The following is a 26,255-nucleotide window of genomic DNA, read 5'->3' as shown; positions in this document are numbered from 1 at the left end:
GCGAGAGCGGGCGGCCGAAAGAAGGACGCGCGCGCCCGATTCACCAAATCGGCGGTCGTTCACCCGCGGTGCGCGCGACTACGAATATTCTTACGCAACCGAGCCGATCGGAGGGAGATCGGGCGAGCGGCAGGCGTGCGCGCTCGGGAGGAAAGTTTCTCCGCGGGGGATCGGCGTTTTCCTCGCCTCGGGAAAGTCGGGCTTGACAGGGGAGAAGGAGCGGAGCGGAGCAGCGCGCGACCGCGACGCAAAACCGTCGTACACGTGCGGGCGCCGCGAAGGAGCGGAATTCGCGGCCGCGGGGATGCGCGCCGCCGTCCTCGGGTAGAGGGCCCTTTCCCCGGCGTTCACCCGGACCGGTCCTGCCGGATGTGACCCCGTCGTCGTCGTCGATTGTTTGACTGATTGACCAATTGACTGGCTTTGCTATGCGCACCGTACCGCGATTACTATGAGAGGATGAGCTGCTCGGTGAAGATCTCCTGCGGCAAGGGCTGGGGCGGCTCGCAGCGCCGGATCGGCTCGCTCGCGGAGGAGGCGAACGCGTGCCCCGGCTCCGCGCCCGCGGCCAACTGCGCCGGCCTCCAGCGCGACGGTCAGCCGAGCGCGACGTCGAGCTCGACGTGCACGACCAACGCCACCGCGACCGCCACCGTCAGCGTAGCCTTCAACAACCCCGTCGTCATCACCAGCGGCACCGCGAGCGGCGCCGCCACCGGCGTCATCGCGGCCGGTAATCAGAGGGTGGTCCCACCACGCCCCGTCAAGTCGATCGCCGCGAAAAAAGGGGAGGACACCACGAAGCTGCTCAAGTACATCGACGATAACGTCATCGGCAAGAACGGCACGTTCTTCGGCCCGTTCGGCCGCAGGAAAGGTCAGTGATCAATATAGTAGACCGTTCTCTCTCTCTCTTTCGCCCCGCTCCCTCCCCCCCCCCCCTCTTCGGGGCTGACCGTCCCCCAACCCCCTATCTCTGCGTGCATGGCGGACGCTAAGAAGCGAGCCCCGTGCGATTGTTGGGGTATAAGTTAAGTGACGCGGCGCTTACCGCCTCACTTTCCTCACGTCACTCTCCACCTCATCGCCGTCTCGTTGTCCGACGACAGGCGGGACCACCGTCTCCGCGGCGACCATCAGCGCCCGCTGACGGAAATCGTTTCTCCGGGATTTAATTCCTTCAGCGGTCATCCGCGGAATGCGATTATTCGCGCTCGCGGCTGGCTCGGGCTATTGCGTCGGCTAAATTTAGATTATTTGTCGCGCGTTATATCGCGATCGCGTGTCCGCCGCGGAGTCGAATACGCGCCCATCCGCGACAGTGGAAATTGGATTATTACGTTCGATTGCTCGCCAGCCATTTTTTCCTTCGCACCTCCAGGCGGCCCACGTTAACGCGCCCATTCTTCTAATCGTCAGTCGACGTTTTAGGCGACGTTCTTTCGCCGGCGTTGTTTAACTTTCAGCTTCGCTTAATTTGTTCTTTGTCTCATTCCAACTGTTAAGTCCAATCTACGATGTGCATTCTGCGTATAGATTCTATTTTATATAAACAGAATCATGTACGGTTTTTGCAGTGCATAATATACAATTTATCAACTTGCACAAATTTTTTAATCGTATTCATTGGCTACAACATAGAACGTTTCTACTTTGTAGAGACAAACGCGAATTAAACCAAGGCCCGGGCTTTTCATTTTCTGGTTAACTGTTCAAACGGTTTCACCGACGTCGCTTAACTTTAAGCTTAGTTTACTTCTTTGTCGCTTTCCATCTGTTGCTTTAAAAAGAGACAAACGTAAATTAAAACTGAGATTAAAGTTAAACGACGTTTGGCGAAATTGGGCCTCAGGCCCGGTTTCACAAACTTTGCTTAACTTTAAGCTTAGTTTATTTCCTTGTCGCTTTTCAACTGTTGCTTTAGATGGAAACAAATGTGAATTAAACTGAGATTAAAGTTAAGCAGCGTTTGACGAAATTGGGCCTCAGGCCCGGTTTCACCAACAGCGCTTAACTTTAAGCTTAGTTTACTTTGTTCTTTGTCTCATTCCAACTGTTGCTTTAGAAAGAGACAAACGTGAATTAAACTGAGATTAAGGTTAAGCGACGTGTGGCGAAATTGGGCCTTACTCATTTCCGCGACTTGCCAGACTGTCATAATCATTTGCAAAAGAACGAGGGAGCGAAGGGAGCGGAATCGCCCTGAATACTTTTACCTTGAACATTTTACTCCGAATATTTTTCGGGCCCGTCGCGCTCGGAAGGAACGACGCGTCGACTAATGACGTAAGGTTTGTTTACGTCAACATCGAGTGCGGTTTTTCGCTGTCGCTTCGGGTATCGAACAAGTACCAGCGAAATAGCGTCGCGGCGAGCGTATCCAGATCGTAACTCGCACACGCGCTTTCGATTTTTATCTCGGCCGAGCGAGGTCGACGAGGCGGCGCGAGCCGTCGCCCGCTCGATCGGGACACCCTCCAAGTGTTCATTGCCGCGCACCTTCCGTAATTCGATACCACCCCGCGGTAGTCCCGAGCGCCCGAAACCCTTGCCGTGTGTGCGCGCGCGCCCACACCCGCCCCACCCCCACCGAGCCTTGTGTCCACGATTCAAGAACTGTGTCCAGTCCCGTGAAACGTGCTTTCTACACAGTAAAAAATCGTGTGTTGAAATTTTCTCGTTTTTTCACGACTATTTCTCAAAGTCCACCGAAACATGTAACATCGACACGCCTTTTTGGGACACGCGAAAATGTTAATGAAAACAATATTAACATTGTTTTATTTTTTTACTGTGTAAAAATCAATTGGCGGATTATATTACTGAAAGTGAATAGTCGCCGATTTGCAGTTATAAGTATACCATTGAAAATCGCAGTGACTAGTCACTGTTTTCAGTGACGATTCATCGATTAATTTTTAAAGAGTGCAGCTAATCAGTTCGCAGTTTTCCCGTAAAAGTTTCTCGAAGCTGGAATTTGGACGCCGTTCTCGAGTCGTAGACACGGGGCTTTAGGAGCGTAAAGTCGCGTATTTTTAGTCGCCGATCGATCGCTCGCGGAAGATTTCCTTTGTTGATTTCCCGGCGGCGTGACGCGCGGATCGATGTCGGGAGCCGATCCGCGCTCGCGGCCTCTCGAAAATCTCTCTCCCCCGCGTCGCGGATCCCTCGTCACCCCCCGGCGTTATTCCCTTTTCCGCGAAACCGTGTCTGGCGAGTAAATCGACCGCCGTCCATACAGGGTGTTTCGGATAAGATGTCCATCCGCTTGTATACAGATAGAGCGGGTTAAACTGAAAATACAAGTTATGTACCATTTTGTAAAATTTCCATTAGTTATCGAGTAATTAATTAAAACGTCTGAGCGAATAAGCGCACGAGAAGCAGTAAGCCCGACTCGGCGGATATCAAATGGCTTATTTGTCTAGTCTCGTAGCGATAAGGGACGAGCGTGACAACTTTTTTTTTCGGTGCGTCGCTCCACCTCTCGCTATCGGACGCCCACTGTTGCTACGAGACTAAACAAATAAGGCATTTAACGTGCCCGCCAAGTCCGGCCTATTGCTTCTCGTGCGTTCATTCGCCCAGACATTTTTATTTATCACTCGTAAACTATTGGGAATTTTACAAAATAGTACATAACTTTTCTCTTCGGTTTAACCCGCTCTACCTGTACACGAGCGGACGGACACCTTATCCGAAACACCCTGTATACAGTCGTGTCTCTAATTAACTTAAGGTGACTCTTGACCGGAGCGTCGAGGATATATGTTTCCGCGTAATTGGGACGCACGACTCCCAGTGGACCCGCGTCCTCGCTTTCTTTCCCAGCGAAAATGGCTAGTTTGTCGGAAATAAGTTTACCGGGGGACAGCATCGTGAGAAGCCAGATTTATGGGACATAAAGGAAGACGGGAACGAGGGAAGATGGTGGCGAATATCTTCGACGCTTTTCCTCCCCGGCTTCGGCAGGCTTGAAACTTTTTTATTTTATTTAAAACAGTGATGTATATCGTTACGTTTCTTGGAATCTGTGGCTCTGGGTTTGCTCGAACTCCTTAGACTTCCGCATCGGCGAAGGGGTATTGAATTCTACCGGGAAGAAGCGTCCCTTTCCGGCACGCTTCTGTCTTCGCGTTCAGAGCCTAGTCTACAATTGTGCTCTTTGCGTCTAGAAACATTCTATTTTGCAGCCGATAAATACGTTTAAAAAGTTTGTGCAAATTGACAAAGTGCACGGTAGAGGAAAGGCCCCTATTATGAGATAGGATCCTAATATGGGATAGAGAAGTTTCTGTTAAATGAATAGGCATCATCAGTTGATTCCAGTATCGATTTATTGCCCTCGGAGCGAAGTCTATTTAGTGGAAAACTCATCCTAGACGCAGAAGAGCACGTTGCAGATTGATTTCGAGGCTTGAACGTCTCGATCCTGGGGAAGGAACATCTCGAGGAGGCAATCGCGATCGTCGAAACTCGAAACACCTTCTCTTAACGAGAAGCGCTTCTCCGCGAGTTTAGATCGCGCTGTTGCACAATGCACCGACGTGCCCCTTTCACTTTTCGCATCCGAACGACGTAACGATCGGCCGACGAGCGTGAAACCGCAGCGAGCGGCGTCGGCGCACGATTTTTCCGCGACAATTCGCTCGGGCCCGCGCGGGCGCTCGCCTTATCGCGCGGTGTTTATCGTCCCCGTCTCGCCACGTGCGAGCACGCTAAAGTTATTCGGCGGCTGGCCATCGGGGGTGTCATTGTCCGGAGGATCGCTCGAAAGGCCACCTTGTGCTACCTTGGAAACTCCACTCGTCGCCGCGATCAATAAGGCTCGCGTGGCGTGAAAAGCATCGCGAAGGACCTTGAACGCGAAAGAGACAGACAGACAGAGAGAGAATCAGAATCATTATTTATTACACGCTCTGGGACAAGTCCCCTAAAACGTAGAAGCAATTGTTACAAAAAGAAAGAAACTGTGAGTGAGAAATGCACGTGAGAAATATGCAGAAATGAGAATGTAAGAAATGAAAGAATAAGTATAGTATAAAATAGAATGCAAACACATAGGAGTGGAACGTTGTAAACAGAGATTTAACTATTTAACCCAATGTACATATTATACATACAAGTAGGCGCTCACGTACAGATCAGGGGCAGGAAGCAAAGCTACAAAGTTATACCTAGAAATACAAAATAGCAAAGAAAAAGTTTACAAACCGCGTACGGACTCAGACAGCAGGTGCTCCTGCAGCTTACGCCTAAATTCCCCGAGTGTGTCCACCTCGCGCAGTTGAGACGGAAGGCCATTCCAGGCAGAGAGACAGACGGAGGCAGAGGGAGAAGGGCCGCCGTCGTATCTCCATCGGACGAGTCGCCGGTGGTTAATATCGCAACGGACTATTTGGAGTGCGAGTCGCGGATTATTTACGCGAGGGGAGGTCGGTTTCCTCGGGCGCGTTCATAAATATCGGACGCTGACGTCACGCGCTCGGCGCGCGCGATGGCGATGGCGACCTTAACTCTCTTTCGCGCGCAAGACGCGACCCTCGCGGAGCCGCGCGGGACGGCTGGAGTATCCCGCGACGCGAGATGATCGACTTATATTCGCTTAACGAAGTGAAAGTCCGGCGCGACGGACTTTTAAAATGCAGATTGACTCGCGTGCGGAGCGCGACCGCCGGTTTCTATCGCGAAATTTATGAGCTTCAGCTTTTATTTATGGATCGGGAGATACTCCGGCCTTTTCCCTGATCGAGCCTCGCGTGATTCGCCTAGCAGCTCTATGGTACACGCGCGGGAGACGCGGCTGGAAAGCTCCGAAGCAGCGAGCTCTATGGCATACTCAAGTGAGTGGTTTTATAGTTTCCTATTGTCCTCGATGTCGCCGAGAGAGGAAGCGGTACCGTTGGGTGAATCCCTGTCTCTTTCTCTATTATCTGATTGGTCGACGATTTTCTATCTCACTCATATTACATGGAGAGAATTTTCTGTTGCTAAAGTTTATCCCAAAAATCGTGTAATCGTGGGACAACACGGCATTTCGAAGAATTTTATGAGAAGTTTTTTAAAATTTTATCGTACATTTGACCAATGAGCTCTTCAAAATGCCATGTTGTCCCACGATTACATGGTTTTCGGGGTGAAAAGAAAATTCTCTCCGTGTGTAAGGTGAGATAGAAAATCGTTCACCAGTCAGATAGTGAAGAAAAAAGACAGAGATTCACCCAACGGCACCTCTCCCTTGGTGACATCGAGCCCTCTAAGGTCCGGTTGTTCGTTTCCTGGTTAATTGTTAACCAGAGGTTAGTCGACTCTCAGTCTCTTCTCAGACAATTCAACCGAAAAAGATGGAGAGTCGACTAACTTCTGGTTAACAGTTAACCAGAAAATGAAACACCGAGCTTAACAATCAATCAATGAATTATCACTGAAAATAGTGAATGATCACCGATTCACGATGAATTATTCAGTACTGTACTGCTTTCAGTGATAATGCACTGATTGACTCTTAGAGAGAGAACAATAGAACCAGTTACTCCGGTACGTTATAGAACTTGCTGCTCCGAATTCGTGACTCGGCTCGCACATCCTACATCGACGTGCTGCACACGAAACGATCCCGTGATCTTCCACGCGCAGTCCGTGACCTCCGTCCGCGGACACGTGTCGATAAATTGCTGAAACCATCGCGCGCTCACGCGGCGCCACTCGATCGGCCGACAAGCACGACGCGATCATGCTCACTAATTCGATTTCTCTCTTTCGGCAGCACACGGCTTTTTGTTCAAAGCGAGCTTCAACGAGCGAGCGCAGGAACGTTTGACGGCAAACACCATGCGACAATCTAAACTGGGAGCGCGGAGAGTCGGTGTCTCCGAGAGCGAGTCCGGGCTCGACGGAAGACGGTTTCGCGACTTTTTCTTTTCAAAGTTAATTTCCCCTCGATATCGGCGAGCGTTTGGCGAAAAGGCACACTCGTGCCCGTTTTCACCAACGTCGTTTAACTTTGATCTTGCTTTAATTCATCCTCTAAGGAGACCTTTAGAAAGAGACAAAAAATGATTTAAACTATAAGGTCAAAGTTAAACGACGTTGGTGGAAATTGGGAGTCTTCAGCGAGAGAATTTTCTTTTGAAATTTATCCTGAAATTATGTAATCGTGGGACCGCACGGCATCTCGAGAAATTTTATGAGCTTTTTGAAACTTTACTATTTTACTATTTGATGGAGACTGGAAATTTTAAGAGAATTCATGTCTATTTCTTCTAATCTAACAAATGCTTTAGTACAAGTAAATAAAAATTTAGTAGCAATGGATAAGTTTAGTCGACCTTAGCTGGCCCTGAGTGCCAATTTATTACTGGCTATTTAAAGAGATTATCATGTTTAAAAATGTAGTAGATTCATCAAAGAAACATGACTTCAACGTGTCCATTTGTTTTACCTAAATACATATTTTTTTCTCGGCACGTTGTCCCACGATCACACGATTTTCAGGATAAACTTTAAGAGAAAATTCCCTCCGTGTACGCGATTAAGAACTGGAATCGCTACTGTTCGAGGCGACATAACGAGTGTAAAAGACCGACAGCGCGGTAGCCGCGTCTTCGGAGGCTCGCGCGGATAAAATATTGCTGATAAATAACGTTCTGCAAAATGTGACGAACGTTAGGCGGGTGGCCTTCACCGAAAAACAGGTTCGCCGCCGCGTGATTCACGACGGCCAGGTCGGGAAGTGACGGAAATCTGCATGAAATTTGCAAGTCGGCCCCGTCTCCTTTAAAATAGCAGCCCAGAGCATTCGATCCGCTTCGAATGCAGGGATCGCGAAATTGCAGCTGGGTCTCGCATTCCCGTTTCGATAATCGCGCGAACGGAGAAGTGGCGAGACAAAGAAGAGATCTGCCTCCTTCCGTTTTATTTATTTCTCGCCTAATTCGTATTTCTGTATATTGTATAATTCTGTATAGTATATATAATTCTGTCGTATCGGGTGCCAAAACAGGAGGCCAAAAACTTACAAGGCAGAACTGACGCGTCAGTTCGCGAAACGTCCCGGTCCGGATTTTATCAGTCGCGAATTCAGGAAGATACCTCGGTGCATAATGCAGCGGGGCTCGATGCGCTTACTAACGTTCCACCCACAGACTTCTATACAAGGTGTCCCAGGAAGAAAGGTCAATATTCTGGGAGGCGATAGTATCGGTCGTTTTAAGCAAAAATGTTCATATGAATATATGTCCCATTCCCCACCGTTTCCGAGATAGAGCTACTTGAACGTCTCGTGCATGCACTTTTCTTCCGTACACCTCGCTCTTTATCCAAATGGGGTTAGGTCTGGAGATCTTGGTGGCCAATTGATGGCGCTACCACGACCGATCCACCAATTAGGGAAAGTGACGTTGAGGTGTTGCGTCACAAATCGGGTATAATGAGGAGGAGCTCCGTCATGCTGAACGTACATAACACGCCGTGTAGCCAAATGACCGTCTTCTAGTTGTTCCGGTAATGCATTTAGCAGAAATTCCACGTAATTTTGTTGTGCGATCTTGCGAAGTAATGTTGCAACTGAACATTGAAACAGCTCCATCTCGGAAATAGTGGGGAATGGGACATATATTCATACGAACATCTTTGCTTAAAACGACCGACGTTATCACCTCCCAGAATATTGACCTTTCCTCCTGGGACACCCTGTACACTGCCGTGTCTGTCAGTGACGCGCCGACGCACACGTACTACTTTATTTACCTAACAATACACGGCGAAACTCTTGTCTCACTTCTCAGTTCGAAGGTAGCAGTCTAGTAGTATATAAAAGCCCGTGGTTCCGCCGACGCGGCGGGCAAGTTTCTCGAGTGGGTCAGATGTCCGTGATGGACGATCCGTTGTCTTCCGATAGGTTGATCCCGGTCTGACGCGTCTCGAGGCCGACGCGATCCTGTTTCACCGCGGCTCTCCCCCGGTCACGTGACGTCCCGAAGAAATGAGGATGACTACGTCATCAGCGAGGAATGACTTGTCCATCTCGCGTCTCTCCTCTAACGTTCTCGTCTGGGAAACGGGCCAAGTCAATATTTCGTCGGAATTAAGAAGTTGGAGTAGCGTCAGGAAGACCGCTCGGTCGGTTAAATATTTGTCAGCTCTCCGCGGCGCCCCGCGTCGCGATTCCGCGTGTCGCCCCGAAATAGCGATTCGCGACAATTCTACGAACTGAATGTTCGGCGGCAAAAATGGACGCTCGGGCGTTCTTATCGGGAGCGAGTGAGTCCGGGCGAAAGAGTTATCGAAGCGTTCTTCCCCGGTCGTCTCTCTAATTATCCGCAATTTATTTGCTCGCGTGACAGACGGCGAGAGCGCTCGACCGCGCTGCGCTTTAATAACGGCGGATAATACCGTCGGCGTCGTAAAGCGCTGCAAACCCGATCGAAGTTCATCAATAACGGCGTGCACACGCACGCACGCGCCGTTTCCCCGTCGATTCGACCGTCGTCTCGCTCGGCCACTTCCGAAACGCAAACGCCGGATAATACGTTCCCGGATCGGCAATAATGGCGCGTATGACCCAGTTTTGCTTGTCCCGCAGCAGCTTGACCCAGTTTCTTCCCGATCGTCTCGGAACAATAGTACCGGACCCCAGAGCGCGAATTGCTGGACGAAAGACATTCTCCGAGGGGTATACCGCCGAGGGCATTGTGGTGTACAGATTTGCGGCATTACTGGCCATTACTAGGCATTTTTTGGGGGGCATTAGGCCTTGCTGGGGCATTATAAAGATAAAATAAGATAAAGTAAGATAAAGTAATGCCCACTAGGCATTACGTTCTCGCCTCGCTGCGACTCGCCCTCCGAGAGGCAGAAAACGTAATTCGTCGCTTTAATTTAAGTGACCGAGGTTGAGGGAGAACTCGTGATCCAAGTGGATTACAGGGCGAGATGAAAAATTTATAATCATAAAAAAAAGCAGAGCGGAGGAGATTGTAACGGAGAGACGGCGATAAGAATATCCTCGACGCAAATCTTCCATTTGCAAACACCTTCGATAATTCCACTCGGATAAAATCTCGTTTCAATTGACAGGAAGATGAAGTAGAATTTAACGCGGGCTTAAAGCAGATATCTAATAAATTAACGATGGCCGCGGTCCGATAGTGAACTATATCGGGCCGTGATCTCGACAAATAATTTATTAATAACGCGTGGAGAGCTACACTCGCGGCCGGTGTATCGGTATCTCGAATCACGATCTCAGATTATTTTTATAGTAATGCTCTTTTAATCGGACGGGGAATTAGTGATTTGGCATCTGGCGTTATCGCGCGCAGCGATTCTTTTTTCACTGATATTTACAGATAAGTCGCTCTTTGTTAAGACTCGCGACACACACGCACAGGCGCACACAAAATACTTCATAACAACGAAAAGGTATTACGTGCAGATACGGTGACCCAGACAGAAAAAATAGCTGTATCCGGTAACGAGATAAGAGCAAGAGTGGCGAGCTTTAGCTAATAAAAATTAGGTAACCATATTTACGAGGAGCCGCTCTGATTTATTTATTATCGTCGTGAGTAATTAAACGAACATGTTGATGACTCGGATTGCAAAGTGGGCTTTATTCTCACCGATAACGCGCTTCCGAAAAAGAAACCGGCGAACATTCGGCAAACATCCAATCGATATCTCGCGTTTCGCGAGAGAAGGAGATATTACGTTATAATATAATTGGTTTACTTTTTCTGCGCGTCAAGCGTAACGTGTGACGAACCCTTCAATTACTTTTATCCTCGTCCCGAAAGTAACGAGGCGCTCGAGTTTAATTAACCGACGGCGGCAATTAGCGGCGATTAAAGGAATTTCTCCGAAGGACGATGTCCGTCACCGTGAAGAATCCGAAGGATAATTCTCCTCTCGGCGGAGAATCACGTAGCTCCGGCCGGTCACGTCAACACATACGTGTATCGAATCTCGCGCGCGCGCGCGCGCGCGTCACACAACGTTGGCATTGTACACCGAACACAAAGAAGAGTATTCACGCGATGTCACCGCGTCGGACGTGCCGCGAATCTCGCCCGGATTCTCGCGCGGATCGAAACAGGCTCCGGTCCTTTTCGATCGGAAAGCTGCCCGAGGTGAAAATTTGGTACTATTTTGACACTTTTACGGATAATTTACATCTACTTAGCTAATCTATACACCTACATAGACCAGTAATAACCTGCTTTGATGACATTATATTTTTTTACTCCTCCCTTAAATCTTTGATTTGAAAAACTTACTATAGCTCCCACTTAAAAGGACCCACTTTAATGCTAAATTGGCAAAAGCAGAAATTTCCAACACTATCGGCTTTAAAGTAGGAGTAAATTTTGCAGTTTGACCTCGTCTACTGTCTTACTGTCTTAGGTCCTACTATATAATAGAATTAAAGGTTCAACATAGGGCCAAAATTTCGACTCGGGTGCGCTCGTCGGGGATGACTAATTCGGCATCGAGAGATCGAGACGGAACCCGCGCGAATCGCTTTAGCCAGCGGAAAATTTATCGCGCTCGAGGGGCACGTGGCGAGGCAGCCCATCAACGCGCCGTGTTTTTTTTTTCTTTCAATTAAAGTAGCGGTGTTTGTAAACAGCTCGATTATCAGATAAACTACAAGGTGGTCGCGCATCATCGCTATAAGTAGCGTTTTCGCGGCGCGTTATCGGATCCGCGTCCGGAGAGGAATTCCGGGACGCGCGTCCCTTTCTCGGCCCCGGCCCGACCTCGCCGAGCGTGCCGGGCTGCGTGAATTTTTGCCGTGCACCCGGGAGCTCGGATTTCCTTGTGTGTTCACCTTACGCGCGGCTCGCGTGTTATCGGAGCCGCACTTTGTTGTGTGCCTCATTAATTTCGACATTCGTCATTCGCTGCCCGTTGACACGCTCCGCCGCGCGCTAACGCTCTCGCGATCGGCACGATTCCAATGACAAACACCGCGGTTGAGTCACCCTCGGCGTGTTTCGACTTGAAGAGCAAATGTGCAACTCCCGTCGTCACGCATTTTGATAGGCGATATCTTAATGCGCCTTTGTAGATAAAAATTGTGACACGGATATACTTTGTTAGATGAGCGAGAGGGGATCGGCGGGGAAACGAATTATCGCTTGGCGAACAGCTCTATCGTCACGTTACTACGCTCCTAAGCGTGTATCGCCAAAAATTGGAGGTACATTTGTATTTATGTGCACTCGAATTTGGCGGTGCAAGCTTAAGAGTTTATCATTGGATCGGCGACGCGGAGGAGAAGACCGGGTTTCCTTCATTGACCAAAGTCGAGTCTCGCTGTTTCTCTTACGTGAAATGGAAAGCAGCTCTAAATATCCGGCATTTCTCGGCGCCGTTATGCGCCGTTAATAAACAGCTCGACTTTCTTGCTTTGAAAGTCGGCTTTAATATTACGTTGTACGAGCGCATTTAAGACGCGTTTGCCGGCGACACGCGATGCCGATGTTTTAATCCCGGAAATTGTTCCTGCTTCTCAAAACACCGCGCGCCGTAATTCCCTCTCCGCGCCGCGGAACGCGATTCCCGGGCGAGAAACATGAGGATAACAATAATTCTTGTTTGCACTGGTTGTCCGCGCGGCGTCGTCTCAGGTTCCGTTACAACGGATGTCCGATAGCAAATATCTAGAAATAGCGGTGACGCCAGCGTTTCGTTGGATTGGACGCCGTATCGTTATCGAATGAAAACCCTGCCACTTTGTCTTGCAATCTTGCACTTTTACTAGAACAAATATTTAACGAGGCGTTGCAGACGCAACGCGCGCCATTACGCATAAACGTCTGCGGTTCGATTCGCCGCGCAGACTCTCTCGCGATCGTTCGAGGCGCAGCTTTCGACGTTTATATTGCAGATAAGCCCGAGCGATTTCAACATTTCCCGCGCGTAGATTACGAAGCGCGCGCGCGATGTACGCGGTTCGAGCGGCGAATTATCGACATCGAAAAAAATTTAATAATAAATTAACGATCTCGACTCGCATGGAGGATACGAGACGTTCCGTCCGAGGGGAAAACCGCTCAGGGCATTGTGGTGCACAGATTTGCGGCATTACTGGGCATTACTAGGCATTTTTTTGGCATTAGGCCTTGCTGGGGCATTATAAAGATAAAATAAGATAAAATTCCCCGAGGGGGAAACCGCTAACCAAAATTTTGTACACCAATGCCCAGTGGGCATTACTTTATTTTATTATCTTATTTTATTTTTATAAATCTTTATAAAATACCCCCTCGGGTAAATTAATATAATTTATTATATTATTTTATATTAATAATAAATTATATAAATTTACCCGAGGGGGAAAACGCTGACCAAAATCTCGTACACCAATGCCCACAAATGCCCAGTGGGCATTACTTAATTTTATTATCTTATTTTATCTTATGTATCTTGTTTTACCTTATTTGATCTTTATAGTGCCCCAGCAGGGTCTAATGTCCAAACTAATGCCCAAAAACTGCCTAGTAATTCCCAGTAATGCCGCGAATCTGTACACCACAATGCCCTCAGCGGTTTCCCCCTCGGTCCCTTGGTTCTCTATTCAGTATGTTAATATTAATTTTGTTAGAACAGTTGTTATTTTTGCGCCCCTACGAGTCTTTTGTACGAGGCAAGTGCCTCGTTCGCCACACTCTGGTCCCGGCCGCGCGTCCCGTTCTTCTCCGAAGAGGAGCGTCCCAGTTTCTCGCCGCTTATTGTCTCGGCCGCCGTAAAGGGACGGCGGCCGCCGCGGTGACCGTGTCTCGAGGAGTTAAGGGTTACTGGAGCGGCTGCGCCGCATTCGGACGCGCGCGCGGCCCCGAGAACGGGATACGTTTTGTCGCGCGTCTCGCGCTCCCGTAAAATGTAGGTGACAGGCGCGATCCGCGAAGCGGAGGTCCGTTAACGGGACGCCACGCGCGCGAACGTGCCGCGTATAATGCGCGCCGATCCCGGATCGGCGACGCGGATTCTCGTCCTCGAATCGCGTGCCCCCGCCTTCCTCTTAAGGATGCCGCGACGCGCTCGACGGAGGCCGCGTCGAATTTACCGCCGCGTCCCACCGGCTACGACCACAGCACAACCATGGTACATATGGTACAACCAGTAGGTCCACTCCGTCATTTGTTTCGTTTCGCGTCGATCCCTTCTGCGCACCCGACATTGTTCTGGGCAGACCAATGAGAGAAAAGTTGTACGCGTGGTAGTGTAGTTCGATGAGTACAAACGCAATACGTTGCTGGATTTGGACCGAAGAGATGGCGGAATCGGGACCGCAAAGATGAAAGGGGCCGACAGAGAAGCGGACCGTAGACATAATATATCTAGACCGAGCATTGAGCAGCAGAATTCTGTTTTGTGCTATTTTGTTCTCTCTTGTTTACATGCGAACGAGAGAGAACGAAATAGCACAAAACAGAGTTTGCCCTTTTCTACGTGAACCTCTATCCCCACTGCTCGAATAAAGGCAAACGCTCGGTCTAGATCTATTATGTCTATGGAGTGGACCTACTAGTTGTACGATGGCTGCGACGACCCGCGGCCCCCATTATCCCGGAATAAAGCCAACGGCATACTATTTTTTCTACTGGATTGCTTGCGAGAGCCAATCGGGGTTTAGCCTTGAGTCACCTGATCGGGAACTCCGCATCCTGAAGCCCGTATCAGACTACGGATTGAGATTGGGATTATATTGAAATTTGACCAATTAGAGTAAAAGTTACTAAACTTGAGATTAATGAACTTTACACCTACACGGTCGGAGCAACAAATTAGCACATAAATAGCACTAAAAGTTTTTTTATTTTTTACTTTAATTGGCGATGGTGGGGGGGTCCAGCTTGATATGCGTGAACTTTGCTGCGATTGGTCACTTTTTAATCTAATCCCAGTCGCAATCCGTGGTCTGATACGGGCTTTATTGGCTACCGTAAGCAATCCAGTAGGAGAAATAGTATCGTGTGCCGTTGGCTTTAAATCGTCCGTTCTCTCTCCCGCGAGGGAGCCGCTGGAATCCAGGGCGGAAGTCGCGCGAGCTTGTTCACGGCCGCCCATTGTCCGCTCCGAGATTTTACGAGCGCGGCCGCTCCGCGGCACGTGGGCGTCGAACTCGAAACGCGTCTCTCGTTGTCTTAATCTTCCCCGTGATAACCGCGGCGCCGTTCAAGGTTTACGATTCCGCGGCCCCCGAGGCGTAATTGGTCTTTAAATTAAACACCCGTCGAATGTGACGGCCGTGGAACGACGCTCGGAAAGAATAGAGACGGCTTTTACGGCAGGCGCGCGCGCATCCTGCTCGGAATAATCTCATTCGTCGCCCATGCGGCTCACGCGACCGTCATGTAGAAATACAATAGTTGTTCCGCGACAGACGCGGCGTGAATTTTTACTGTGCGATCCTCCTCCTTTTTTTCCCCTCTCTGGATGCGCGATATCGCGGCAACGGCATAGGGGGCACTTATCGCTGTACGCGCGTTAGTCAGCCTCGCGCGCGCGTTAGATAATTTGATACCACGGTGGAATCGTGTAGAACGCACGCGAAATTGTCGGCGAGACGTTTTTAACCTTTGCACACCGGCGTATGGTATAACTTCGTTAGACATGCACGCCAAGTGCAACAGCTATGCATTAAGGAAACGCGTAATCATCCTACGATTAGCCGATTGTTATGCGAGATAACAGACTTTTGCCCGAGGTCGATCACACTTCCGCCGCATCCGCAACGTTTTTCCAAGCTGCTTTAAATATTTTCTTGTTGTTACGCGACGACTTTCGAAACAATTACGATGCAAAGTGCACATCTCCCAACGTTTTTGCATTCAGAACTGATCGGCAAGACGATCGACATCTTGTTTCTCTTTCCGATGGATTTGTATTTAATGAGAATATAATAACGCGTGTAACTTATTGTTGGATTTTACGGAAGACAAGTTGATCCGCGTGAAACAAGTGGGATAACCAAGTTAAAAAGTACAATGGGATTTACTCGTTTGAACTGAAAAGTAAAAAGGGCAACGTCTTTATTTATTTACTGGAAAACTTGAGTAGCTTGTATCTTAAGCCGACGGCACGCGATACTATTTTTCCTACTGGATTACTTACGTGAGCCAGTCAGGATTGAGTTTTAAGTCGTCTAATCTAGAACTCTGCATCCTTATTGGTTCTTGTAAGCAATCCAGTAAAAAAAATTGTATCGTGTGCCGTTGGCTTTACTCGGTTTTCCTTTCTTTGCTCGCTCTCCAACGTGAAAGCGAAAAAGGTCGCGGCGCATTTACATACTCGTTGCGTTTAAGAAATGACAAGGTACAATGACATCGAGTAATCGGTAATGTATAGTAGCCTACCAGCTCTTTTAGTGTTTGCGATTGAACTTGGCTATTTGAAGACGTCATTTTAAGCGGTTCATTTCTATTGATTTCGAGACGTCGGTTTGTAAACACTGGGAAAAGTGTCCGATTAAATGCAATCGGATAATCCAATTACATAATAACAAACGGATATAGCCGATGAAAAATGTGATCGGTTTTTTTCAATCAAATTTCATCGGAGAAATTTAATCGGAAAACGTAATTGGGAAAATTAATCATCGGAAACACTATTGAATTGGTTTATTCGATGGAAATTGTTCTCGGTGAGGTTGAGTAAAGAAAGAAGCCTCAAGAGTTGAAGGAACCCGTGGGTGAGGAAGTTGGAGGTGTACCAGTTTCAAAATAAAAAGAACGCTCCTGCGCGATCCCGAAAGTGCGGCTGACTCGAATTTCACAAAAAGCGAAGTTGTACCACCATTAACGCCTGCGTTTACAGCGGCATTGCGCAAACTGTGCAACACTGACAATGACAATTCGCCTTGGCTTGGATCTGTATTAATTTCTGGAATAAACAGAAGACGGAAAAATCCAGCGAGACCGAGAGACACGATCGACGCGTCGATTAAAAATCGGGATGCAAAAAAGCTCGAAAGCCCGAAATAAGTTTGTCCCGCGCTCCGGCAATCTCGAGAAAAGACAGTTGAAGACCGCCGGTCAGTTTGCCCAAAGCGAGGAGGTTTCGGAAAGCGAAAACCGCGGCAGTGTCGGAAGTCGTCGGAGAATGTCGGCCGGGCAAACTTTCCGTGGCCGGAAAAATCCACGGTCTTCCTATTTCTCTCTTTCTTCCCCCCTCCCCCCCCCCCTCACCCTCTTCGCGCTCGCTCGCTGCGCAACGCACGCACGGCGCGTTGCATACGCAAGTGCAGCGCGACGATGCCGCGATGATAATAGCGCGGCGTGTTGCATCGCCGACGGTAGTCGATGCCGGTCGAACGCGGCCGAGCGCGTTCACCCGCACGCCCGTACCGCGTCTCGCCTCGCCTCGCCGCGTGGCTAGGACGGGATAGAGCTCTGTACGCGCGGCTCGATCCACTCGGTGCATTACGTAACGCCCTTTTACGCACCACGTAAGCGTTGCAGGCGGAAGCGGGCCGCGGCCGCTATCTGCATTCCGCCGCCGCGTCCCGGCGCGAGGGAGAGGCGGCCGACCATTGTAACGCGACACGCGCTATCCGCCTCTCATCTGTTTGCATACGCACGGCACCTTGGCCGGCGGCTCAAAATTCACGCGAGAATGCGGGGCGAGAAGTCGCCACGTAGCGCGCTGGAGGGAAGCGTTCATCCCGAGGGCTCGTTCGTCGTTTGGGCGCGCTCCAAAAGTGTCCGATCCGAGAGGAATAAAAATACAGGGTGTCCCAGGAGGAATGGTCAATACTCTGGGAGGCGGTAGTATCGGTCATTTTAAGCAGAAATGTTCATATGAATGTACGTCCCGTTCTCCACTGTTTCCGAGATAGAGCTACTTGAATGTCTCGTGTATGCACTTTTGTTCTGTACACTTCACCCTTCGTCCAACCTCACAAACGTCCGCGGGAATTTACTCTTATACGTCTGTTGACCGTTGCGCCGATAACATTGTAGAAATGTTCAAGATGCATATTCACAAATGTCGAATATGCAGATATGCTGTATGTCATACGGTTTCTGTATACCTGCCGGTGCAACGAGATCGTCGCGTTTATTTAACGTTGTTCCGCCACACATTTGCAGATTCACGTAAAAGCGGAGCTCGAGCGAAAGACCGAAGGCGATGCAAAGTCGACGCATATCGCGTTAATTAGAGACCCTGTAATCAGAGACTGGCCATAAGAGGGTTCGTCAAATTCCTGCGAGTGAGAGAGAAACATAGGCTACTTCACTCTTCTACGATCGACACGATCGTCACGATCGTAGAAGAAGAGTGGGATAGCCTGTATTTCTCTCTCACTCGCAGGAATTTGACGAACTCTCTTGCGGCCGGTCTCTGATTACAGGGTCTCTAGCGTTAATGATAAGCCAGTGGATTTTCAAGTTTGTACACACGCCGATCCACCTTTGAACTTTCCCGCTCGTGACGTAGCCCCGTCCAGTATTTTAAGACGCGCGACTCTGTTTTTATCCGGAGTGATTCAGGGCTCGGCGCGGATCGCAAACACTCGCCCGGTTCCGCAAAGAGACGCACAATCGTCATCCTCGCTGCGATATCGGAGCCGTCGCGGCGAGGAGAATAGGGTACGTCCCGATGTTAAGACGCGGTGCCAATTTCTGTTTCGCACGTTCTGTCGCGGGGGGGCGTACAAAATGGCGGGGCGCGTATTATTAGAGACGTGCTTTATAAATAGACGCCGCGGATGAGAAAGAATATGCTCCTGACTGCTGTGCGAGAGCCACGAAATAAAATAAAACGTGCGCGCGACACTCGGCGGATTATTATCCGCCTGCTCTCTGACTCTGGCCTCGCGGCGTTTGCGAGGCACAGAAAAATACGAGTCGGTACAGTCGGGCGGAGAAATTCGTACTACGCTTTAGTCTATTATCAAACGCTGTTTGCTCAAACAATATTGTGTCAACTTTGATGAACGGTACTCCACTCTGTATTTTTCGCATCGCTTTTTCGCGCGAAATTTCCTCTCTACGCGCGTAACGGTAACGTCTTTCTCGACGAAGTAACAGTAAAAAAGGAAAGAAACATTTATTACGAAAAGATTCGCGCTGTCTCAAAGTGCTTAGAGTAAATTCGTTCGCGAGTCGGGGATGGAGTGCGCCTTTCGCGCTGTTTCGCTTCCGACACTTTAGCTTCGCTAAAGACATTAAACGCGAATTGCGAAAATAAGCTGCGCGCGCGTTTGCTGGAAAATACGAGCGCGCCGGGAATTTCTCGTCCCGCGCGACCTCGCCTGCATGGAGAGAGAATTCACGCGCAGTTGTACGTCCGCGTCGACGCATCCCGACTCGATTTTACGAGGAACCCGGAGGTTGGCCGGGTGTAATAAGGCGACGACGAGTCTCAAGGTCGCGCTATCGATCCGTCAACCCCTGCCGCCTGCTTCTCGCCTCTCCGCTCTCGCTCAGCATCACAATTTCCGCGGTGCAGCGGAAAGGAAAAGCGGGACGACGATATGGAATATTTTGAAAGAGAATTATCGTACATGAAGTGGAGCAGATTTTTAATTCAATTTAATTGACTTGACTCTTTAAAAAAATTTTCGGCCCTCCGCTCTCGCTCAACATCACAATTTTCGCGGTGCCGTCGAAAGGAAAAGCAGGACGACGATATGGAATATTTTGAAGGGAAATTATCGTATATGAAGTGGAGCAGGTTTTTAAATTCAATTTAATTGACTTGACTCTTCAAAAAACATTTTCGGCCTTCCGCTCTCGCTCAACATCACAATTTTCGCGGTGCAGCGGAAAGGAAAAGCGGGACGACGATATGGAATATTTTGAAAGAGAATTATCGTACATGAAGTGGAGCAGATTTTTTAATTCAATTTAATTGACTTGACTCTTTAAAAAATAAATTTCGGCCCTCCGCTCTCGCTCAACATGACAATTTCCGCGGTGCAGCCGAAAGGAAAAGCAGAAGGACGACGATATGGAATATTTTGAAAGAGAATTATCGTACGTGAGGTGGAGCAGATTTAATTCGACTGACTTGATTTAAAAAAACAACATACATATCCTCGAGTACCTTAAAAAGTTTATATAAATGAGAGAATAGTTCGAACGAATCCTAATTAAATTTGCGATTCTCAAGTAAGCTCGGCTCATTAAAAGCTCGTTCTCGTGGTATACCCCGCGAGAGTTTCACTCGTCCGTTTCTAATATCTGCGGGCAATTTGTGAATGAGAGGACCGAGAATAGCGGAAAAAGCGGCGTTCGCGATTTCTCGTAGATACTCGCGCTCGCGAGACAATTAAGGCACGGCCGCGCATTCGTTATGCAAGACTTTCTATTTGGGTCTCGTTTCGTTTCTCGTGAAAGGCGCATATAAATCCGGGCGACACGACGGTGTAATATTAAAGCCGCGGCCTCCCCTCGCGCGCGAGAGATAAAGTGGCCGACGGTATCGCGTAAAAATACCCATTGTATAATCCCGCGTGTTATACCCCGACGTGACGAATAAGACGATTGGCTATTGCGGGCCGAACGGTCACACTTGTCGGATGATTATAATCAATAGATAATTCCCTCCAACTCTGACCCTTATCTATCTCCGTCGATTGTATCTTTCGGTGCAATCTCGCCTCCTCGAGATCGGCACGCTATCGCGGGCCCCGTTCTCGGAAAGTTCCGTCTTTCGAAGAAGACAGCAGTGTGGCTAATAAATAACAGCTAAAAGATTCGATTTATTTATTTATTTATTTATTTATTTATTTATTTAGAGAGAGAGAGAGCCGGCCAAGGTTCGCTCCATAAATTAGAGTTATAAATCGTGGCGTATCCAAGGCAGTCGACCTAGGCGTCTCGTGGATCGAGTGAAAGCGCCTTCGTACGATATCGCGCATGATCACCCGTGGTCATACGTATCCGCGATTCCTTCTGCTCGATTTCCTTCCGCGCCGAGCGATCCGCTGGAAGTCGGCGGAAAACTGGGTGAAGCTGCCAGGACGCCAAGGCGTGGCCGAGACGTCGATACGGCATATTCGTTTTCTGCGCGTTTTCAGCCTCTCCTTCGGCGTCCGCGCGTGCGTAGCTTATTTTTAAAGATACTTTTCAAGGCGCGAGGTGCGTAGGAGCCGGAACCGATACTCCTCCCCTACTTAGTTTCTCCCTGCACCGACTTGGAAATGTAATTATCTCTAGACGAGACCACGCGGCGACACAAACATGCAGCGTAAAAAAAGAATTCTGATAGCGTAGCCTCTTTCTAAAATGTGATACAAGGTGAGGGGTCTTCAAACTTCCCGCGAACTTTCGTCGCGAAAACAGAATCCAACTATTTATTCGGAACTGTTTACGCGCAGCGTGTTCGCGCCGATATTAAAATTTTTCACCCCGTGCGAGAGCGAGGTGAGGAGGAGAAGGTCTCTTGCGCAAATTTACTATCGGCGGGCGAAAGGTCCGCGGGTCAATCGGCTTTTCTACGCACGCTGCACTTTGTCTCCGCCGGCGACAAAGTTTAGTCCCTGATTTATGTGTTTACGGTAGTTAGCGCGATCGCCCGCGCGCTCTCACTTTCCGCGCGGTAGTCGCTTCGCGATCCCAGCACGGTCCGCGTTATTGCCGTCACGTGCGCGAGAGAGGGAAGGTAAAAGTCGCACGCGGCCGAGAGATATCGGCGCGGCGCGCACCGGAAGAAGCGGCTCCACTTGCACCCGAGCGTGCAAGGAGGAATATCGCGCCGTAGGAAAATGCCTTTGAATAATTAGAAAGTGCCCGCTCGCTTTTCGTCCGGAGATCGCCGAGATGTATAGAGCCAAGGGGGTAACCGCTGGCTAAAATGTTGTCCCACCGATTAGACGGTTGTATTTGATTACGAATAATTTTATTTAATTACAAATAATTTTCTTATACGCACGCTGAAAAATATGTGACGTTAAATCTTAAAGAGAAATTTTGGTGTATTGTAATATACCTATAAAATTTACATACACAAAAATGTTCAATATAATTGGAGCACTATTACAACAGTATATTCCTGAGACCAAATCAAGTCAAAAAGTCCTGTACTTTTCCCTCCGACAAACAGTTATCGAGATATCAGAAGCTAAACATTGCCCTGATAGCACAACAAGTCTCAGTTAAGACATTGAAACGTCTTTGCAACATAACTGCAACATAACTGAGACTTATGTGCTATCAGGGTGAAGAAGTTATAAACTTTTTCTTGAATATTTCAAAAAGTATTAGTCAAGTAAAAAAATATTTGAAACAAAAGTTGCTCATATTAATTAGTAGAATAAGATAGTATAATAAACAATAGGGGTTTCCGTTAAAAAAGTTGAAGGTGACTGATAATGAAGACAAAACGATTATATGGGAATTTCGTAAGAATTTCATAATGATTCCGGAGACCCTGTCCCGTGATTACATCAAGTGGTTAACCCCTTGTATAGAGCTCTCGCGTCGCGCGGCGAGGCCACGTCCGCCTGAGGGTCGATCTCGGTGCAACAAATTCACTCTCGCGGCTGAATTTTATCTCGAGGATAAATCCGCCGCCCACGCCGGATAATTAAACCGCCTCGTCGGATCGATGTCGCGCTGCCCCCGTGCGCGATATTATTTCCTCTTTAAATCCCCGCCGATGTATCGATGTACATGTCGCCCACGCCAGGGATCAATTATTCGCGGATGGCGTTAATTCCGGATTAAACTCATTTAATAGAGACAAATTGCTGCGAGATTGAATTATGTAAATTCTGATGGGATAAAACGGGCGCCCGCGGCGGCGCGGGCGACGCGGGCGGCGAGACAAAGACCGGGGAGAAAAAAGCACGCGGGCTTTCCGCACCTTGCCCTAATTACGCATTCTATTTCGGCCGCCCGACGCCCAGCTGCCTCGCGCACGTCATTCTCGAAATACGCTCGTCTGCGCGCGATGTTTATTCATCTCGCGGAGAAGTGGACGAGGCGGACGAGAGAGACGCCAAGTCATCGCGTCGCGTCGCGGTCGCGGTCGTGCTCGCTCCGTTCCTTTCGGCAAAAGAACCGCGTTTAACGGTAATAACGTAAAAAAGGCCTCGACGGACACGGTACGCCCCGAAAATGTACGCGCGCGTGCGGTATACATCGACGTCCGTGACCCCAAACTGTCCGTTTTCTGTCAGTTCCGAGCGACTTGTCGTGACTTTTTCGCCGACTCTGTTCTTCCCTCTCGACGTATGGCGAATTAAACGGTGATCAATTAGAGAGAGGGAGATGATGGCCGGGCCCGGAGGTCGCGATGTCTGGGCCTCGTGCCGTTCCGGTTTCAACATCGCCTCGAACAACGCCGGGTGTCCTTTCCAGAGTTAGGCCGATGACAGAGAATGATCCGTAAACGCTTAAGTCTGTCTTAGTCGTAAATGTAAGGCAAGTAGCAAGGCATCTTGCCTTACGTCAACGACTAACAATAAGATGGGACTTTAGCCCAAGGCTGATGGCAGAGGACGATCCGAAACTGGCCCTAAGGCCCGGTTTCACCAAACGTCGCTTAACTTTAATCTCAGTTCAATTCATGTTAGTCTATTGCCGAAGGAACAGTTGGAACGAGACAAAGAACGAATTAAGCCAAGTTTAAAGTTAAACAACGTTGGTGAAACTAGGCTTTGGTCGTAGACGTAAGGTAGGGCAGAGAAAAACGTAAGTCGTGAAACACTATTGTATACGACTTACGTTTTTCTCTGCCTTATCTTACGACTAAGACAGTCTCAAGCGTTTACGAGTCGTTTTCTGCCATCAACCTTAATCAGCGACCGTTCGCTCGCCGCGACATTGTTTATTTACAATAGGCCAAGTAACGAGATTGACTGAAGATTCAATTAAACGCCATGTCGCGTCGACGTTACGTCAGCTTGACAATCGACGACGGAGGCAAATAGCCCGCGGGAAATGCGACCGCGTTGCGTCGTCTTTATTATATTTACCTCGCGTTCGAGATTTCGCGGAGTTTAATTCGAGCCGACCGCGCGTTTGAATGCTAAAGTTCAGCTTCCCGGAGAAACGGGCTTCGTATTACGACGATCTCTCGACCTACGGTAACGTACCGCGCGCTCGCGCGCACCTTGAATCGACGAAATTTCAAAAGAACCTGAATTATAGGCCGAGACACACCTGATTGCGACGCGATAACCTTGCTTGATTAACTGTGATTGCGACTCGCGATCTCGTTATCTCTCTTTCTCCCCATCCGGATCGTAGGCGCGGCTATGCGCGCGGGCAGGGAAAGGAGACTTGGTTTAGCAGATACCGGCAATCATCGGCCGTTAAGGACATTTGCGGCGGCAGCCACGGTTAACGAGTTATAGGTAGCAATCTCCTTTTCCTCTCCGGAGCGCAGCCCAGATCGCGGCTGTAGCGCGGAGACCTTAATTAACCGCTATTAGCGCTAATCAATCTTATGAACGTCGCGCGCGACCGACTTCACGTCGTTTAAAAACGCCGCGTTCGTATTCCATTTAAATTTACAAATCGGCAATTTCCGCTCGTTTACAATAGTCGGTATTCATAGTCCGTTTTTATATTTAAGATCATCTTAAGTACAGTCCTCAGGCCTGATCTATCAACGTGCTCTTTACGTCGAGAAACATTCTATTTTACAATACGTAAGCGAATCGGAGCGCTCGGAAAAGCTTGTCGACAATGTATGTACGATTGTGCGACTTGCGCAAATTTTTTTCAACGTATTTACATCGCAGATTAGGCGTTAACGCGTTGCAGACCAGTCGCGGGGCCGCGTTAGCATCTTAAGACGTTACTTAAGATGATCTTAAAAGGAATACCAGGCCAATAAGTACGCGTCGGTGAATTCTGCTCGCGTGCTCGTTGTTGAACGCAGCAGACGGGGCAAAACACGGACGCGCAATACCAACGGCCCCCCCGCGCGCGCATTAGCAATTCATCCGCGACAATCGATTCTAACGAACCTGCCAGGAAATGATAAATCCCATTAGCATTGCTAATATCGCGCGCCGCCGAGCGGTCGGCTCTACACGCGTTAACTTTCGTCGGCCGTGTATATACGCCCCCCCCCCTCTCTCTCTCTCTCTCTCTCTCTCTCTCTCTCTCTCTCTCTCTCTCGCCGGAAACGATCGGAGCGGAAGATCGAGAGTTGTCGTCGTTAAACAGCGCACCTCTTTTTTTCCTCTTCTTTTCTTTCCATAATTCACTCGCCGCAGCAGGAAGTTCCGTTTCCCGAGCGCTCGCGGCGAGCGGAAGTCGATCTCTCGTTTCCCGCAGCAACCCGCGAGATTATCGTCCGACATGTCGCCGCGCATCGTGGAAACGATCGTTCCCGCGCGGCTCTTCCTTTCACCGGATCAATTACGGCTCGTTGCCGGGGATCAATCGCTCGCGTGGCGCGAATTGCGTTCTCGCCCCGTCTCTCTTCTCTGACGTCGTCGGGGACGCCGAGTTAAAAGATCGCGACGTCGTTCCTGGAAGCGGCCGATGCAGACGTCGCTTCTGCTCCCACACGGCCGATCTTGATCTCCGCCACCGAGCGATCTGCGATTCCGGTTCTCGGCGGTTTGCGTCTCGGCCGGCTGTCATTTAGCGCTGCGTCACTTATCCGCGACGATCATTCATTACCGGGAAACGCGGGGACTATCCGATTAAAGTAATCTCGTTGCCCGCACGTGTCACGTGGACGCGCGGATACCATTATTGCGATATCGGCGGACGGCGATTCTTCGACCGGTTTGAAATCGATTTTCACCGCCGCGCGCTTTTATAATTAACCGCGAGTTAAAATTACGTTAGAGCTGAGTCTGTTCGAAACTGAATAGTCGTACAGTTTCGTTATCTGTTTGTTTCGCCGAAGCTTAGTCTGCGGAAAGTTTCTTATCTAGAAACGTTAATTACGTAGAAAATAGCCGTATATAATGGTGGCGTAACTCAACGTGACTGCACCGCGTTATTTAAGGCGCGAGTTAACGCGCCACGCTCGTTTTTTTAATCACCTCGCGTCGTCGCAGAGATCTTTTCAATCTCGGGGAACTCGAGAAGATTTAAGACCCCGTAAACCTCTGGGAATTGTTACGAATTACGGGCCTGTAAAGCCGCGGAGCCATCGCGGTAAGAGGATTAATCTCGATACGAACCGGCCACGTCCGCGGTGCATCTGGCCAGTCCGATGGCGGCGCAACGGCGTCAGCGGTGGTCCCGCGGACTCGAAACGTCAGAGCCCGGCGTGCGTGCCGCCAGTGGAATAAATCATAAACGTATAATAGGGTAAAGGCAGGTATT

The 26,255-nt window shown here is 49.2% G+C and overlaps 1 protein-coding gene across 1 annotated transcript in view; it reads left to right on the top strand.

Moving 5' to 3' along the window:
• LOC105562140 overlaps window positions 1–26,255 on the top strand; it is a 69,653-nt gene continuing 43,398 nt past the window's right edge. The window contains exon 1 of the mRNA XM_012012709.1: window positions 1–877. Coding sequence (XP_011868099.1) covers window positions 460–877 — 418 coding nt within the window. The 5' untranslated portion in view covers window positions 1–459. The remainder of the gene's footprint in view (window positions 878–26,255) is intronic.

This window comes from Vollenhovia emeryi, unplaced genomic scaffold (genome assembly GCF_000949405.1).
Source record: "Vollenhovia emeryi isolate VEMERY1.0 unplaced genomic scaffold, V.emery_V1.0 DF939194.1, whole genome shotgun sequence".
In the NCBI taxonomy this organism is placed as follows: Eukaryota; Metazoa; Arthropoda; class Insecta; order Hymenoptera; family Formicidae; genus Vollenhovia; species Vollenhovia emeryi.
Note: the sequence above shows the minus strand (reverse complement) of the source record. Positions and strands in the feature narration are given on the sequence as shown.